This window comes from Sebastes fasciatus, chromosome 18 (assembly GCF_043250625.1).
Source record: "Sebastes fasciatus isolate fSebFas1 chromosome 18, fSebFas1.pri, whole genome shotgun sequence".
Lineage (NCBI taxonomy): Eukaryota > Metazoa > Chordata > Actinopteri > Perciformes > Sebastidae > Sebastes > Sebastes fasciatus.
In genome coordinates, this window is record NC_133812.1 from 16,745,467 (window position 1) to 16,764,745 (window position 19,279).

Sequence of the window (19,279 nt, forward strand, 5' to 3'; positions counted from 1 at the left end):
AAAGAAAATATAGTATTCCAGTGTAGGAGTACAGGTTGGTTATAATATAATGAAGTTGCGACAGTGGCCTCCAAACAGCTTCATCCAGCCACGAGTGATCATCACTCAGATCATAGTCTAAATCACTGGTTCCCAACCTGGTTTTTCAGGTTTCATTCATTTATGTGAAGAAAACTAACTTTAATTGTTATTTTTAAAGTTTTAATTCTTATTTAAAATATAAAAAAACAATGAATGTCAAAAAAAGAAGCCTATTAAGTATGTATGATTGTTGGAAACAAATGTAAATTAGATAATACAGACAGATTTGTATTAAAAGTTTTTTAAAAACAGGAAAACTCATCTCTGATGCAATATTCACAGGAAATAATCTGCTCAAAATTCATCCAAATCGCTCATTTTACACAAACTTCCTGCAGTTATTGTGCTCACTATTTGGGTTAATTGTACAGATTATCAGTTGTTCTGTACTGCTATTGTTATGCAATAAATATAATGTGAAATATCCATAAAATATGTCACTTAGCCACGGGTCGTCACTTTACTTAATGATTGAAAAGGGGCTCCTTAGGAGAAAAAAAGGTTGGGAACCACTGATCTGAATCAAATTTTACCAGGCAGTTGAAAGTTATTTCTGGGAAAACATCTCCCATTTATTTACTACATTATAATTATTTACATCATAGGGATTGATAGCTAACTTATATGAAAAAAATAAGTCATTTGCAGTATTTAAGAAAAAACATAGTCCGGACGATAAGAGGCACAATCACAAAGAGGAGCCGGAGTAAAAACAACCTAAAACCTAACAGGACGCCTTCCAAATGTTTAACCCACACACACACAAACAAACGTGTGACAGATCAGTTATGAATGGGGGAAAAAGCTGCTACATCTGTAACTGATATGAACGTTGAAACGATGGCGAGGATAAACCTGAACATGAATAACGTGTTTGTTGTATTTAGGCTTCAGCTACTGTTTTGCAGGAGTGACGACAAGGGGACATTTGGGGCGTAAGGGACTGGGTAAACAGATCCTGGTCTCTATGGAGATGAGGAGATGGGCAGTTGTAGAGCAAGGCAGGCGAGAATGTGTGTTTACAGATATGGATGCATAGTTTTGTAACTCTATCTAGCAATATCCAAATCGCAGATGCGTCTCTCGTCATTGCTAATGTGATATATGCGCACCCACACCTGCACACACAAGCATTGTATGGACGAGGAACTGTAAAAAGTTGTATCTACAGGGACATGCAATCCAATGAAGAAGACCATGGCAACAGCTTTTTGTCTCCTTATTGTCCTATGAGGCGAGTCCTATTCATTACAATCCGTAGAGCCAAGGAGGGCAGTGGAAAAAGGCAGAAAGACAGAGTGGTTTGTCAAATGTTCGTTGCTTACACAGAGTCCAAATGTCACTGCAGGAAATAGCAGCGAACAATTCATCACATGAGCTTCAGAACTCCAGTTACAACCTGGTAATAATTTCTCTAAGCGACATAATATAGAGGACCTTGGCAATGGTTATAAAAGAGTTTGCTAATTGATATTTATCTGGGATTCATAAAAACTTATTTATTTGGCAGTATTTTATGAATCCCTCTTTTACTGTCAATAAATATCAATTAAGGCATTGTATAATAACCTTTTCTAAGGCTCTATATCCTCCACAAGTTAGTGCATTCTTTGTCTGTGGTTGTAGCTCGTGAAGCTCCGGGGCTCTGTGAGCGTTTCAGGGATGGTGCTTCTGGTGGACGAAGTTCAAAACATCATCTTTGGACAGTTTCCCGGGGTCCATCCGCGTCTGAGAATCGTGAACTATCACGCCGTCCACCCAGGCCCAGAAGAGCCGCTCAGCATGGCAAACACTGAGGACGAAGACAAAGAAAGGATACCGTTCATTCATAAGGTCATCAAGGCTGCGATTACAAACATACATTCACTTTATCTATCATCCCCACCGCAGAACTGACAATTTATCATCATTTATCATATCAATTTTCTGATTCAACTGATTAAATCAGGAACTTAATCAATACAATATGGGTAGAGAAGACGCTACATACTGGAAGGGGGCGGCAGCGTTGGGTGGCATCTCATAGGTGGAGTCCTTGGTGGTCTTATTATAGAAGAACTTCATCTTGGAGTTTTTGCTGTATGCCATCGTCCACGGCTCTGAGGGATGGAGAGGGAGGAGACAGAGATCATTTGCTCATTATTAATTGAAATGTAAAATTTGCCACCTTTTATGTAGATATCCGATCAGTGTTGATGGTCAATGGAGTTGATTGAAGCAATAAATTCCTCAGTGCATGCTGTTTGCTGCAAAATCTGCTGTTCTTACTGAATCCAGCGCCGTCATTTGACGTGACAGTGACATAGTTGGATGCAAGGAAGACCTACAGGCTATTTCAGATTGGATTTCTAGTGTCCGTCTCTGGGTAGCCAGCTCTAGATGCCGCTCAAAGCAAAACTTCCTTGTTCTCTTCGCTAGTATAGCAAACTAGCTACGTTTCCAACAGCGAATTTGGCATCCCAAAATATGAGCACAGAGGATGTTATGGACGAGGATCCATTTTACAGTGTTTTGTCGACTCGGATATTCAGCCGTATTTATTCGAGCCAGAGTATTTGGCTCGTGTGCAATGCATCCTGGTACATGTAGACACTGCTGGCACGACAGGAGGACTTCTAGGCAGAGACTAGAAATCCAACCTGAAACAGCCTGTAGTTCTTCCTTGTCACTGTAACGTCAAATCCTGACAGTGCTGTATGCAAGAAGAACAGATTTTGCAGCAAACTCAGCTTTCTCTATCAATACAGCACACACAGGAATGTATTGCTTCAATCCACCACATCAACACTGATTCGACATCCACATAAAAGGTTGAGAATCTTCCCTTTAAGTATTTTGCCCTCAGGAATGTTGACACGGTCAAAACAAGTGCCACTTTGTGACAATGAGCTGCAGCACAAACGTACCATTGACAGTCTTAACGATGTAAAGGCCGGTGGGAAGGAAGTGTCGGTCATCTCTGCCGGTGTAGGACAGACGTGGGACTCCTCCTGAACTCTTTGTCACCTTCATCTCTAGTCTGGATGAGGAAAAGAAGAAAAACTAGTAGAAAATCCTCAGCATTTAGTATATGAAACTCGGCCTGATATTTTATAGATCATGTTGCTTATTGGACGGTCGTCCTGTCATACCGGACAAAGATTTTCTCCATTTCCTCCAGCCTGTAAACCTCCTTCACTCTGTATGGAAAATGACAGATGTTACATTTAAAATCCCCTCCAGAAAATGTTTTTAAGATGTACAAAAATACTCTGCTTTGAATAATAATTTGTATCTGATTTTTTTTTTTTTCACAAAAAAAGTTCAATCAACTAATTAAAACTTTTTAGAATTACATCCATTCTCAGTGTATGTGCACTGGAGACTTCAAGTTTCTACATCACATCTTGTTTAAGCTGCATATTGGACCATGACTGGCCTCCAAACTCGTTGTGATGTCACAAAATCATACTTGTACGCAATATTTGTCAGCATTCAAAACGGTTAAATTCCTTTAAATGAATACCTGATGGGGTTCATGTCTGGTCTGCTGGGTTTGGCCACTGCCTTCACAAACTTCTCAGCCATCTGGATCCTGGACATACAATGGGCATTATTTAATAAACTGTAGAAAACTGGTATGAAAAGTACAAACACGTCAATCTCATTATAAAGATTTATGTATTTATGCTTAACAGAGTGATGATTAATAGTAAATTAATAAAAGTGTAAGAATCTATGATGAAGGTGACGTCCTACCGTTGGTTGAAGTGCTGATCTCTTACATCAGTGCCATTCAGTACTAGTGCATCCATTACGTGAACTGCGTTGATTCTACGCTGAGCTTTGCCCTGAGGACCAAACATACTGTCTTTATACATGTAAAACCATAACCATGAGCAGCTAATAATGAACTTGTTCAGGTGTATTTCTAACAGGAGAGAATGATCGAGAAAGCATGACACAACAAAAGTACACAAAACCTGTTATTATTTCAACATTAACAGAAATGGAGCCAAGCTTAAAGAGATTGGGATACTTGCTCCCATATTTCATCTGTTTCCTGTCCCTCCTCTCACCTCGCCCTTCAGCTCTTGGACGATCTCCACACTCAGAAGTGTTTCTCTTGGCAGCTCCAGCTTGAAATTCTCCAGTTTCCTCCAGCGCACAGGCATCTTCCCATCCCAGGTGTATATCTGAGACTTCTACACAAGCCAAGTGGAAATGGGGAGGACAGATAAAGAGATGAAAACAGGTTCAATCACAGGCTACCATACTTTAAAAGAAAGCAGTAAAGCCTCTCTGGTCACCACTATCTCTTTAAATAAAAAACATAACATCAGGGGTGAATAGATTAGCCTGTCAGCTCTGCATTTTAATCTGTTCCAGAAGAAAAGGAAACAATCTTACAAAGAAAATGGCTAGAAAATTGATGATACTGGCCTGGTGTCCCATTACTGTGTGTAATAATGCATACAGTATAGGAGCTGCTATCTGATGTAAAAAAAATATATATATCTACCGGGTACAAAAAGAGGATTGTGCAAGTTGTATGAAAAACACATCACTACAGAGCAGTAAGATAAAACAAGTTCAAGACCTACATTTTGGTGTTTTGTGCCTCTTTGTACTCTGTAAAAAAAATGGTCCGCCAGCGCCTACATTGGTATTTTTGCTTTCTGGGAGTATCTTCAAATGCTTCATATCCCTAAAATCTCATAATGATTGATAAAAGTATTGAAATTGCGTGATAAATAAAAAAAAATTGAAAAAATTGATATGTTTTTCATAAAATGTTACTAAATAAACACACAAAACATATTGATCCAAAAGATTTCTAGATGTAGAAACATGAACAAAATATTTCGTAACACTCTATAAGTTATTTGAACTATGCACATTAATTCGTTTTTGAGATATGCTCATTTTTATGAGCAGATTGAGTGCAAAGACTACTACTAACGTGATGAGACAAAAGTCAGAAGCCTTAGATTTCTGCTGAAAAAAAATTAATGATCTCGCTATTATGGTTTTCATTTTAGAAAGATTTAAACAAGATCATGCAAACAACAATCTCTCGCAGCCATTACGGGGCAAAACACCATGTGTTGTCACCCCGCTTTGTATTGCGTGTAATGTAACGTAATGACGTCATCACGAGTGTACAACCTGATGAAGCCTTAGCTTTCCACTGCAAAGAGAATGAATGCTCTAGTTATTATGTTTTTTTTAATTATTTTAGATTGATTTAAACAAGATCATGCAAACAACAATCCGTTTTTTTAAAGGGTTAAGACTCACCCCCAGCGCGAGAAGGAAGATCTGCTCTCCACCTCCCACAATGCACCTGTGGTCCAGGATATGACGCAACTTCTCGATGGTAGTGGAGTTGAGAGGTGTGAGCTTAGACTGGAACAACTCCGCATCTGAGTTCTGAGGTGCAACAGAGACACAGATATGGAGACACATTTAACATTTTAAACCAGCCCATCTGTAAAGGTGTTTCTCATTACTGGAATTGGACAGATCAACTAAATAGATATTTGTTTTTAAAATTACAAAAATCTCAACCTCTGGGAAATGCGGTTTAGGATTTACCAAAGTGCACACAGATGCTTATTTCTCTTATTTTACTTTCATTATTAATGACTGGAATTCTCTGACATTTATCAGATTTATTCCCAGTAGGGTTTCTTTAATCCCAGATTTATTAACTGACCTTAATCAGTTCGTAGAATTTTGACTTTGGGTCTGAGGAAGCAGGAGTGACTCTGGCCTTGTCTGGGACCTGGGAATAGAAATACAATGTATTTAGGAGTGGAATAACATAGAATAAAACTGCTTTATTCAACAACTCTTTTCTTTCTATTAGTTCTGTTTAAGTCCAACTTCATGCGTCACAGTTTCTCCACTCACCCCCCACAGTTTCAGACACTCCTTCCTAACGGCTGCTTGCCTCGGCTCTGAAAGGGTCCTAGAGAAACAAACGTCACACAGTCAGTTGCATACGTAAACACCATCACACATGGTTATACTGCAATAGAGATAAATGCACATAGATGAGTAGAAGAAAGGCTACTCACTGTTCTACGACATAGGCGTGGATCTTAGCCAAAGCCTTGATCTGGACTACACAGAGGCTGCAGAGGGAGTTAATTCTGTCACTCAGTTTGAAATGAAAAGATTATGAGTATGACTTTGTGACTATCGTATGTCTCTACCTCTCATTGGAGTTGACCATAAACGGGTAGAAGTCGGCGTCTTCCTTGATGATGCTCAGGGGAACCACTTCTGTGACGTCTTTGTCAGTGTTCCTCAGCAGGTTCAGTTTCAGGTTGACTCTGAACATGTATTCCCTGACGGCGTCTGAGCCGGGCTTCAGACCACGACACACTATGTACCTGCGGATGGCAGCGACCAGGAAGAGTTTAACAGATGCAAGAAGTTTCTGTACAAATTCTCTCTTCTTAGTCTAAATCAAAACTTGGATCCATAGCAGAGAGACTGTCCCATTTCCTCTCAATGAGACGCTACACACTTAACTTTTCTGCCTAAACTTAATTGTAATTTTGAGTATGGTTACTTGTGAATAAATACTTCTTTTCACACACAGGAAGTGACAAATCCAAATCTGAGAACAAATATAACATTTTCTTCTAGAGCTGGGACTCTGATTATTGCTGAACTTTAAAAGTGAAACCAAACATCTGGCATCCAGACGTTTTTCCCAGTATTTCACAATTCGTTTTTTTGTCTGCACAGCCACATTGTGTGTTAAAAACACCCCAGTGAGGCTAAATGAACTAGTGAAGATTCTGAGGGAATGTCTAACATGATGTGTTGAAGACCGAGTCAAATATGCCTCAATGGCACATCATGTGGTCATGTGGCATACTAAGTTTTCTACTACTTTCTGTGCGTTCCAATTCCCATACTGCTATACTACTTAGTATGCCAGAAAAATATTTATGTCCTAATACATAGTATATCAAATGCAGTATGCCAAAAATACCAGAATGTCCTACTACACCCGATCGCATTTTGCAGTATCCAAGCCAGCATGCTTTTCTGACCCACAATCCTCTGTGCAGCAGATATATGAGCAAGAGAGTCAAAGTTCAATGCTTAATGTTATGACGAAGTAGTATGTCCCAATTGTATGCATACTGCATGCAACAGTAGTTAATTTATAAGGGCAGCTGCGGTATGTACTAAAAGTAAAAAAGAAAAAGTATATGATTTGGAACAAAGCCTTTTATGTTGCTGCCACTTTGTTTTTCCCTTCAGCACTAAAATAATAAAATTAAAAAAATTGGCACTGTGGCAGGGTTCCTGATCTATTCATGATCTGCTACCTGAGCACAAATGCAGATATTTGTTTAAAAAATGTGAGTTATTCAAAGCTTAAAAGAATATTTGGGAGAACATGCAGATGTTACAAAACTTGTGTGTATTGTAGTCTTGCAGCCACTTGGTGTCGACAATGTTTACTTTAGTACTTTAGTACTTTAGTAACCAACTCCACACAGATCTTCTTGCACATACTGTAGGGAACATTTACACACAGACACGGCCCCACCTCTCAGAGTTGGCAGGCCTGCTGGTGATGGGTTTGAAGAGAGAGATCCTGTCGAAGCAGAGGTAGAGCAGGTAGACCATACCCACACTGAAAGGAGTGAAGAGGTCAAAAGTCTTACAGACAAAGTGACCACCTGGAGAAGACAAAAGGTGCAGCTATCATTTAATCTGAACCCTGTCCCTGACACAAATATGTGGTGGATGTGCACACAAATACAGAGGTGAGTACAATGACGCGAATGTGACGAAGGTATATCAAGAATGAACGGAAATGTTTTCATTAGTTTCACAGAGTTTTTAGGAAATGTAGACACACCATGAGCTGTCCACTTCGCCAGGAGAGGAATGCAGTCTAACTAGGTGACTCATCCATTCATGTGCATGTATACACATACCTGTCCTGAGTGTAGAGAGGGCAGTGAGGAACTGACAGAGCAGCAGTTGTTTGCTCAGGATCTCCTGGATGTTTTCCTGGCCTTCCACAGAGAAACCCTACCGGAGACAAACCAAAAGTGATCCAATCAGTGAGCAAAACCCTGAAAATATCAGTTCAACCCGCCAATAGCAGGAATCTGCGACCTCCTCTTCTGTTTGATGTTTACATTTTAGATGCAGAACAGTGGTTTTGCAGTAAAAAAAAAAAAATGGATATGTGAAAGAGTCTCACCCCATCTGCCATGAGGAAGTGCAGCCCTCTTCTCTCTGTACTCTCCAGGACAAAGTTTCGGAAGGCAGTCATGTTCTCTGGTCGAGTGATGTCTCCGTCCCCATCCACCCCTCCCTCACCTGCAACACATAGAGGTCAAGCTTTCATCGAATCATCTAGTTTATCATCTATTTTATAGACCAAAAGACAAATTACTCGTCAATGAAAATAATCGTTAGTTGCAGCCTTAGAATCATCCATCACCGGAGACGAGACCCGTTTCTGTTCTCCCCCTGAACGTGATGTGTGCGTACCATAGTAAGGCTCAAACAGCTCACTCGGCGCTGCGTAGAAATCTTCCAGTTTGAAGTCACAGGCTCCTTTCAGCGTCATGCCAAACCCCTTGGCATGCCAACGCCTCCTCCACAGTATGTACTCCGAAAAGCCTCCAGGCCCCGCACAGACGTCTCCGAAGTAAAGAAGTTCGCCCTCACGGTCCTTTGTCAGAGGTTTCTACATAATGAGAGAGGTTTATCTCACTGTCTGTTTATAATGAAACAAAAGTTCAGTGAAGCACATATCAGCTGTTACCAACCCACCCCTTGTGAATCCTTTGGATTGGTGAACATTTGGTCGAAGCAATGGTCGATGTTGGACATTTTCATAGCTGCTCTAAATACAGAAAGAACACAATACAACTTGTTATTGTCTTTAAAAGGGACACACTACAGAGCACTAATCAATCCATGTTAAAATTAAAAGTAAACAGCTGGAATCTATTTATATGATTTCATTTTCACAGAATTTATAAAATACGTAATAGAAAAAAAATATGTGTAATAGAAATGAAGTTAAATAAAACCTGAATGACATACACAATATCATCCACATTGATAATGTTTCAACCCTGTTGTTAACTAAAGACTAAAGACTGACCTGTTGAGGAAGATACCTCCTCTGATTGTCTCGTAGGGGTTGGAGCGTGTCCGTGCTCTCCTCATCTCCTCGCCCTCCAGGTTATCAAATACTGTCTGAACATCAAACGGACACAGTGGTTAAACAACTCAGTAATATTACAGTATTATGATTTAGTTCAATCCAGTGTATACTTACATAAGTAGGCTATAGTAACCTTTAGGCCAAGATAGAGTTTTAGCATTTATTAGTTGATTATATTTCGTATTAATAATCTGAATCTGCAAAGTACCTAAAGTTATGAAATATATGTAGTGGATTAAAACGTACAATATTTCCCTCTGAGATGTATCCTAGTGGAGTAGTAGCAGAAAATAGAAATACTCAAATACAAGTACTTCAAAAATGTAGCCTACTTAATTACAGTACTTAGTTACATTCCACCATTGTTAACTTAAATACATTTAATAACTGTTTTACCAACTCTAGTCAATAAAGTTGTGAAGTATTCTGTTTCTACTCATTACTAATACTAATTACGAACAACTACTAATATTTTTAACATCACAATTCATAATTAATCTGGAAAGTAAACAGTTTTTGTGGTACACATTTCAATTTGTAAATGATTAAGACATGTACTTTGAATGTAAATAAGATGCCAGAGATCATTAAAAAAAGCTTGTTGTTGCTTGTAGAGCCCCTCACATAACAAATCCCAATTTAACCCCTGCTCACATGTAACATTCTCACTAAGTCGAGTAGAGCGTCACCGGGCATGTGAGTCTGAAACTGGCAATGGTCTTTCTGCAGGGTTAATGCCTTGTCACCTCTGTTTCCTGAACATTAGATACTGCTGAAGCATTTAAATAAATTCTGTTATTTTATGTTAATGTGAAAAATAAAAAAAAGGGGTTAAAATGAAAGAGAAATTATAACTCACCTTGCACCTTAGAAGAGTGTGCAGGAGATCTTCAGTGCAAAACTCTGTCTCATCCTCAATTTTAAGTTTCCTCTGTAAGCAGTCAAGAATAAGACTTTTAAAAACAAAATGTATACATATGAGGCAAAAGATATTTGCCAGAGTCAACACTGTGTACGATCTAAGTGAGAGTCTGAAGTGTTTGTATTTACGTCTCCCAGTTTCATCCAGTCCCTCAGCTCATCTGAATCTGGGTTCTCTGTGGTGCATTCTGGGAACCAGTCTACCTTCTGTTCGGCAGTGGGCTGGACAGACGAACAGAAAAAGAGACAAAGGGAGAATACAATAGAGATGGGAAACAGATCATGTCAACAGGTCATAATGATGTAAAAAAAATTGTTCTGAGGAGTGAAAAAAATTGTAAAACACAACTGATAGTTCAATAATAGACATTTCACATAATGTACAGAAAACGCCACTGAAAGCATTACATGGTTATTATTTAATTCTGTGTACCTCTGGTTCATCCCGCCAGTCAACATTGAGCTCCCCCTGAAAGCCCTGCAGTGTGAGACCGAGACCCCTTCGCCCTCGCTGGGTAGAGGCCTCCACAATCTCTTTGCGTCCCTGGCCAAGCTTCCCCAGACCTTCACCCGCACGGAAACCCATCTTGGCCTAAAGGTGTAACAAGTAGGAGAGAATAAGGGAGTTAAGAAAAGACAGAAAAACTCTGTGTTTCTTCTGAATACTTTGCAAAATAAACTACAAATGTCCTAATCTATCTAAGAAGCTTACATGTACAATCCAAAATTCTGCAACACAGTCTCTGAGACAGTCAACTGTTAAATATCTCGTGTTAGTGCCGGTTTCAATACATTACCATGAGTTTCTGTGATACGGTGTTGTACATAGAGAAATCATTGGAGGCCTGTGAGGGGTCAGCGTCTTGTTCATCCAAGGATGATATGGAGGGCATGGAGAATCCCGGTCTCTGATCCTCCTGGTCACTGAGGGAATCATTTTGGCTAGAGTCTAGACAGGACAAAACCACAGACACACAGGTTCAAACCATTCATGTAGGAAACAGGAGAAGGCAGAGACACCAAAAAAAATCATCATGCTCGTCTAATCACTCTTCAGCATTGCGATCTTGTGCTGAGCTGAGTTCTAAAATGAGTCAAAACCGCAACCTCTTCCTAACTGGACGCGATGCGAACGAGCAAACATCAGATTGTTTCAGTTTTTCCTAATGAAGATATCCGAACCTGCTCCATGCGTCAGCAAACAGGCTTAGCGACGTGTCACTTGTTTGAAAAAAAACTGACATAAATCAATCACTCTCTCTATGTAATAGAGTGACATCGCTCGTAGTATATCTGGACAAATTTCCACGCTACACTCTCTCTCCCTCTGATACCTGATTGTTTTGTTTGCACACCGACAATATTTGCACTGTTTATACCATGTTTATTTTTATAGCTTATTTTGTAAATTGTACATTTTTATTCTTATTTTATTCTAACGTTTTATCTATTCTTTGTTATTATACTGTTTGTCTCGCACCAAAAAGCCAAAGAAAATTCCTCGTGTATACCCCTTACACCTGGCAATAAACACCTTTCTGATTCTGCTCGCTGTATGTTAGAAAGAGGTGTTAGGGTCTCTTTCTGGGATTCGACCATCTACCTTGTCTGGATAATTGCGACTCTTCATCTGAGCTGCTGTCTGCTCTGTCATCACGAGGCCTCTTTGTCGCCTGCGGTGGGGCTGACGCTGCTTCGGCTCTTCTCTTCATGGTGGCTGAAACAGAGCACAGAGGATATTATAATATGAATAAGATACTCTGTCTGATGATGAGGTGCAACAGCACACAGAGGATATAGGAGAAGACGAAGGACTGTGACAGAAATACCTAACCATGGATTAAGGTAATTTTAAACAAAATTAAATGGAACAGAGGAGCAGAATCTCATTCCATGTACATGTCAAGAAAACAACAAAGGCGGACTAAACCACAACAGCAAGTATGACAATGATGCATGTATGAGGCTGCCAAAAGCATTGTGACAGTGCTGAAGGTTTAACAATTAGTTAATTAGTTGATTAATGAATACCGTATGCATACAGTGCAATTTATTTTAAGTAAAAATGCCAAACATTTGCTGACTACAGCTTTACAGGAGAACATTTTCTTATTTTTCTTCATTTTATTATTGTATTAATGTTTTTTTTAAACTGTAGGCTGTTTAATGTTGCCATTTGCCATTTATAAAATAACCAAATAAAACGGTTGAGAATGAAAATAACTGTCAGTTGCAGCTGTAATGGCTGCTTGGTGCATGGTTAGCCATGCATTGATTTACATATGCTCTCTTACATATGAATGCTCAACATACAATATACGGTGTGTGTATGAAGACCACTCATAAATGTTTTGGTCTAAATAGAGCAAAGTAGAAAAAGTGCAAACTCGCTTTGTTCTTTGCTGTTTTTTGTTTTTTTGGTTTAATAAAAGAAGAGGATTTAATTCTAAAGTCTCCAGAGTATATTTTTTCTACTCTGCAGTCCCAAAAAAGATGTAAAAAATAATAACCTGCCTGTAATCACTGGCCTGGATAAGTACCATAAGTACCAAATGAAAAATGGCAACTTCATGATTTTGTGGATGCAGACAGTTTTAGTTTTCTTTTGCCTTAAAGGTTCCACTTTTACAAAATAAACAAATCAAACAGTTGAGAATAAAATAAACTTCTGCAACAGCTGCCTGGTGCATGGTTAGTTAGTGCATGCACTGAATTACATATGCATGCTCGACATATAATATACAATGTCTGTGTATGAAGACAACTCATAAATGTTTGGTCTAAATAGAGCAAAGTAGGAAAAAGTGCAAACTGATTTTTTTTCTGGGGTCGAAAAAAGGGAATTTGAGAAATATAGAAATCCCCAGGCAAGCACAGTGTATGTTTAGGTGTTAGGTGACTTTTATTTCTGCTGTGATATCAGAGTAAAGTAAAGTAAAGTAAAGTAAGTAAGTAAAAGCAGCTCTTCCATCAAAAATGTATATCATTCATCAAACTCAAATTCAATCAAAAACAAATTGAGAATAAAATAAACTTCTACAACAACAGCTGCAAAAGCTGCCTGGTGCATGGTTAGCAATGCACTGACTCACATGTGCATGCTCAATATATAATATACAGTGTGTGTATGAACACAACTCATAAATGTTAGTAGGAAAAAGTGCAAACTGGCTTTTTTTCTGGGGTTGAAGAAAGGAATTTGAGAAATGTAGAAATCCCCATGCAGGCAAGCACAGTGAAATACATGTATGTTTAGGTGTTAGGTGACTTTGTTTCTGTCATAAATAAAAAATGTATATTATCAAATCTTCAAATTAACCACCATATAAACAGCTCGTTTTGGTAATCTTGGGATATCTAACTTAGTCCCAGTAAGCTCCTTTTATGGGCAGTTTTAGTGCACTTTAATGCACTGACCTACATATGCATGCTCGACATATAATATAGTCTATGAAGACAACTCATACATGTTTGGTGCAAAGTAGAAAAAGTGCAAACTTGCATTTTTCAGGGCGCCAAAAAATAAATTTGAGAAATGTAGAAATAGGCAAGCACAAAGAAATACATGTAGGTGTTGGGTGACTTTATTTCAAATATAGCTTAAATAAAAGCAGCTCTTCCATCAAACATGTATATTATCAAGTCTTCACATTAACCACCAGCTCGTTTGGTAATCTTGGGACATCTAATTTACTCCCATTTAGCGCCTTTTATGCACTAATATAACAAGAACTTGACAATGTTATGAACTAAACATGAAGAGTTACCTCTGTGTGGTTATGGTGCAGTTTAGCAGCAGTCAGCTATCAAAGTTTGGTAAAGTCGGCCCATGCCACTCTCTCTCCCTCCAAGATATCTATATATCCTTGCAGGTAAATCCAGCTATGTCAAAGTAAACAGACTAGTCTGGTTGGTGTCAGTCAGTGAGGCTGTTCTCGGTGTTTTCTGTGAAACGAAACTGCGCAGCTGCTGTAGTAGTTAGCAGCTTTAGCTTTGTTTACCAGCTCAGAGGAACACACTTCACTCTTCTGTGCAGCGACACCGCAGCGACAAAACGTTAGTTCCGCATGTGTTTGGAGGTTTCCCCGGTTGTATTTTGTCTTTGCATGGACACTTTTGATGTAAAGACTGTGTGTTGTTTAAGTTTTGCATTAGCCCGCGGTCTGTTTTCACAGATTTCAGAGGTCCTTCCTTCTAGGACGACGAACACGCAGTGATGAGGTTGATGACGTAATGACGAGTGTCTATACAAGTGCCTGTGTTGGTTTTTGTTGTTAGAGTGGAGCAGGAGATTGTGCAGAAACAAAATAAAATAAAATGAAATAAAATAAAATAAAATAAATAATAATAATAATAATAATAATGAGGAAAACTCTAGATTCGTTTAACTAAATCAGTTTCTCTTAAAAACTGAATAATTTCACAGTATATATTATCTGCTGTATTCCCCAATAGACCTGACAATGAAATAAAATAAAATTAAATAAAATAAAATGAAATAATAATAATAATAACAATAATAATAATAATAATAATAATAATAATAATAATAATAATAATGAGGAAAACTATAGATTATTTTAACTAAATCAGTTTCTTTTAAAAACTGAATAATTTCACAGTATATATTATATGCTGTATTCCCCGATAGACCTGACAATGAAATAAAATAAAATGAAATAAAATAAAATGAAATAAAATATATAAATAAAATAATAATAATAATAATAATAATAATAATGAGGAAGACTCTAGATTTGTTTAACTAAATCAGTTTCTCTTAAAAACGGAATAATTTCACAGTATATATCATCTGCTGTATTCCCCAATAGACCTGACAATGAAATAAAATAAAATGAAATAAAATGAAATAAAAAAATAAATATTAATAATAATAATTAGGAAGACTCTAGATTTGTTTAACTAAATCAGTTTCTCTTAAAAACTGAATAATTTCACAGTCTGCTGTATTCCCCAATAGACCTGATCATGAAATAAAATAAAATGAAATAAAATAAAATGAAATAATAAATAATAATAATAATAATAATAATAATAATAATAATAATAATGAGGAAAACTATAGATTATTTTAACTAAATCAGTTTCTTTTAAAAACTGAATAATTTCACAGTATATATTATATGCTGTATTCCCCGATAGACCTGACAATGAAATAAAATAAAATGAAATAAAATAAAATGAAATAAAATATATAAATAAAATAATAATAATAATAATAATAATAATAATAATGAGGAAGACTCTAGATTTGTTTAACTAAATCAGTTTCTCTTAAAACCGGAATAATTTCACAGTATATATTATCTGCTGTATTCCCCGATAGACCTGACAATGAAATCAAATCAAATCAAATCAAATCAAATAATAAATAATAATAATAATAATAATAATAATGAGGAAGACTATAGATTTGTTTAACTAAATCAGTTTCTCTTAAAAACTGAATAATTTCACAGTATATGTTATCTACTGTATTCCCCAATAGACCTGACAATGAAACAAAATAAAATGAAATAAAATAAAATGAAATAATAAATAATAATAATAATAATAATAATAATAATAATAATAATGAGGAAAACTATAGATTATTTTAACTAAATCAGTTTCTCTTAAAAAGTTAATAATTTCACAGTAAATGTTATCTGCTGTATTCCCCAAAAGACCTGACAATAAAATAAAATAAAATAATAAATAATAATAATAATAATAATAATGAGGAAAACTCTAGATTCGTTTAACTAAATCAGTTTCTCTTAAAAACTGAATAATTTCACAGTATATGTTATCTACTGTATTCCCCAATAGACCTGACAATGAAAAGTCCTGATGTTTTGCCTTCCTTAGTGACTGTAAAAGGTGATTCCTCTGGATACTGTAATTCCTGCAGTTTATCAGTACATGTTCAACAGTTTCTGGTTAATTACAATATGTGCATTTCCCAGTTGGGTGCTTGCCTCTTCTATATAATGTATGGTTAAGACCTGTATGTCCGATTCTAAGTCGAGTGATGACATTTTCTTCCCTTCCAGCCCACCTTTCTCCCTGCTCCATGTTTTTCTATAATGTACAGATGCCTTCCAGTTTCCTGATCATCCCAGTATTCCTGCCATACTGTTTGTGCATATGTCTTGATGAATGGCTTAGCCTCAGCTTTACTTAATGGAACTTGTAATTCAATATTCTTAATTCTGAGTGTTTTTGTTGTCATTATTTTCTTTCTTTCATTTATTCTATTCATTTAATTTCATTGGGTGACCCCTGCTTTGATTACTTTTTGTTATATTTGGATTATGTGAAAGCGAAGTAACTTCATCGTTCATCTTGATGATATGACACTGTCACACACAAGTGACTTTACATTGACTACACAAATGATGTGATGTTACACAGATAACAATAGGGTGGCCACTGCAGCTGGTTTGTCACAGGTTGATTCTCTGGGTGAATATGTTTTAATCAGCAAAAGAAGAAAATAAAGGAAGATTTAATTGTGAAATCTTTGTTTCTTTTTTTTCCAACTCTGCAGTCCCCAAAAAAGTTGTAAAAAATAATGACAACCTTAATGAAAACTAAGATTAAACCTGCCTGTCATCACAGTTCAACAGGCCTGGATAAGTACAAAAATGGTAACTTCATGGTTTTGTGAATGCAGACATTGGTTTTCTTGTGCCTTAAAGAAGAACATTAGCTGGAACTCATTTACATAAAACTTTAATTGCATTGTTGTTTTGTGTGTGTGTGTGTGATTAAGTGATTGGATTTTCCTTTAATCAGTCTTGCATGTCTGTTACATTGGGATAATCTGTTCTTGGCATGTGAACTAAGGGATCCTGAGCTGTCTTTAAAAACAATTATTAGGCTATTTCCAGTGGTGCGTTGCTATGGTTTATGAAAATATCCCTCTCTGCTCTCCCGTGAGAAAGAAAGGCACCGACTAACGTGACAGCGTTACCTTCTTGGCTCCAGACTGTAATATCATTTTTCTCCCACAGGCTAAAAGAATTATCTTTTCAGTGTATTTTCAAAATGTGAGCACTGAGCCAGGTACAGTAGATCCTGTAGGGTTATTAAGTTTCAAGTAAACGCTCTTCCTTTCGTGATGCAGCTTGAAGCGAACGTCAGTCAGTGCATCGCATGCCTTCATTAATGAGTCTGTGAAATCCCTCTTAGAATAAACCGGTTTTCGTGACACCAAAGACATGACTAGAGGAAGCACTCAAGCTCAAGTTCTCACTCAAGACAGTAATTCTTTGACACATTTCAGAATACTGAACAAAAATAATGCAATCTATGTCTTTTTAATTGTAACACAAATTGTGTTGACAAACACTACGGCTGCCCCCAGTTAATTAGTTGACTAATCGGGGGTTTTGGTCATAGTCGACTTCTTTTAGTTGTTTTTTATGCTTTTTTTTTGCTGAATGACTTATTTACAAGAAACGTGTGAGCACATATCTGGTAAACACAAGATTTAAAGTGGTGTTTTTTTGTGATTCTTTGAGGAGAAACTCAGATTTCACAGATTAAATCGATAGATTTAATCGATTGGTCAACAAAATTGCATGAATGTTAGTCGACTAAAAAATTTTTTTGTCAAGGCCAGCCCAATAAAGCATATACCTATTCATTTTGCTTCAACACTTCAGAAAGTGATTTTTTTTTCAATTTTGTGTAAATAGTTTTTTAAATGAACTGCTTGTTGTTTCTGATGCATCTTTAAGAATAGACATTGAAAAAGAGATGAATATTAAAAAAAAATCTATATACGTATCTATGAAAGTCATCTGGCTATACAAAAGATGAATACAATACTGAATATTAATAAAAATAATACAGAAAAGTCAGGTAATTTGGGGGCTCTAAAATGTCTGTAGATGTGAATGTGAGTAAATGTGTTAGCCTAAACAAAGTGATGTACTGTTGGGATGTTTTTTATGCAATGCATGCTGGGATAGGCTGCAGCCAAGATCCTGAGGAGGAATAGAAAATGAATGGATTGATTATATTGTAAAAATATGGCTCATATATGTAGACAGAATAGTGCTTTGGTTATACCTCTAAACACCCGTGCCAGCATCCTTTGTTGCAAAGCGATTTGCATTATACTTGTACCTAATTGTTAAACTAGTTCTCAGTGATCCCGGCTGACGTCATTGCGGCGTTGCTTTGTCATCCGTTGATGGGGTTGTGTGCTTCTTCCCTACATAATTGGTGGCCAATGGACTTAGAACATCTCTCACAGGTATATTAATCCAACACCAGTTGCTCTGCTAATCCTCCTCTGACACAAATGCACATGCACACGAAGACACACACAAACAGTCCAACACCATGTGATCAGCTTACGCAATGAAGGCTTTATATACTACCTATAGGGACTGGTGTGCCTCAAGGGAGATCATCACAGTGCAGTAGAGGTGTGTATCTGAGTAAGGGAGTGAGGAGTGTTTTTGTGGACACAGGGGAGAGCTACTGCCGCTGCTGCTTCCACACTCGGCCTGGAGGAAACGACCGAGGCCGGAGAGACACACAGAGGGCTTCACGGTGATAAAGTTGCCTAGCAGAAAGTCCTGAGGGCTGGTTGCAGAGGGGTCTCTTGTGGTCTCAGCTGTGAAGCGCTGGAGAGAACAACAATGTTTTTTCGCATCCCTCGACTGACCCCTGGATATATAAGATTCCTCCAGGTGCGTAAGATGCTTCAGGGCGATTTTCTTCTTTAGATAGATTAATGATTAGTCTTGTACATCGAGGGACATCTGCAGTGGCGCAACAGTGGAGCAAATTCCTCTAGAGCCTCTAAAAGCAAACAACTGTTGAGCTCTAGAGTCTGGGCCCTGCACATTTCCCGTCTACACTGCTTCAGTAAGGAGTTGGTGTTGCATTGTAGGAAAACAAACTTTCTCTTGATGCTGCCTTTGGTATGCATTAAATAGATTAAAACATCTTATTCATACCTGAAGAAAAGGTCAACATAAACAGAAATGAGATTTGTATTGAATTGTCACTTCAAAGCTCATTTTAAATCGATGCCACTGATTCATCATTGTA

General features: G+C 37.4%; 1 protein-coding gene across 2 annotated transcripts; it reads right to left on the reverse strand.

Annotated features, from left to right (window-relative positions):
• Positions 1 to 628: 628 nt before the first annotated feature.
• cmtr1 (cap methyltransferase 1) lies at positions 629 to 14,420 on the reverse strand. Of its 2 annotated transcripts, none has more exons than XM_074616415.1 (24): positions 13,972 to 14,420; positions 11,808 to 11,921; positions 11,002 to 11,153; positions 10,638 to 10,796; positions 10,334 to 10,426; positions 10,143 to 10,214; positions 9,221 to 9,315; positions 8,884 to 8,956; positions 8,599 to 8,797; positions 8,306 to 8,424; positions 8,034 to 8,130; positions 7,640 to 7,772; positions 6,282 to 6,461; positions 6,144 to 6,200; positions 5,977 to 6,034; positions 5,780 to 5,848; positions 5,362 to 5,493; positions 4,140 to 4,265; positions 3,820 to 3,911; positions 3,587 to 3,655; positions 3,213 to 3,260; positions 2,988 to 3,100; positions 2,072 to 2,180; positions 629 to 1,873 (listed from the first exon to the last, which is right to left on the reverse strand). In XM_074616415.1, exons 2-24 carry the CDS (start codon positions 11,914 to 11,916, stop codon positions 1,738 to 1,740), a joined length of 2,490 nt encoding a protein of 829 aa, XP_074472516.1. In that variant the 5' UTR covers positions 11,917 to 11,921; positions 13,972 to 14,420; the 3' UTR covers positions 629 to 1,737. The 2 variants fall into 2 exon arrangements, with proteins under 2 accessions (XP_074472516.1, XP_074472517.1); XM_074616416.1 differs by having other exon boundaries at positions 14,206 to 14,358.
• Between the last annotated feature and the right edge of the window lie 4,859 nt (positions 14,421 to 19,279).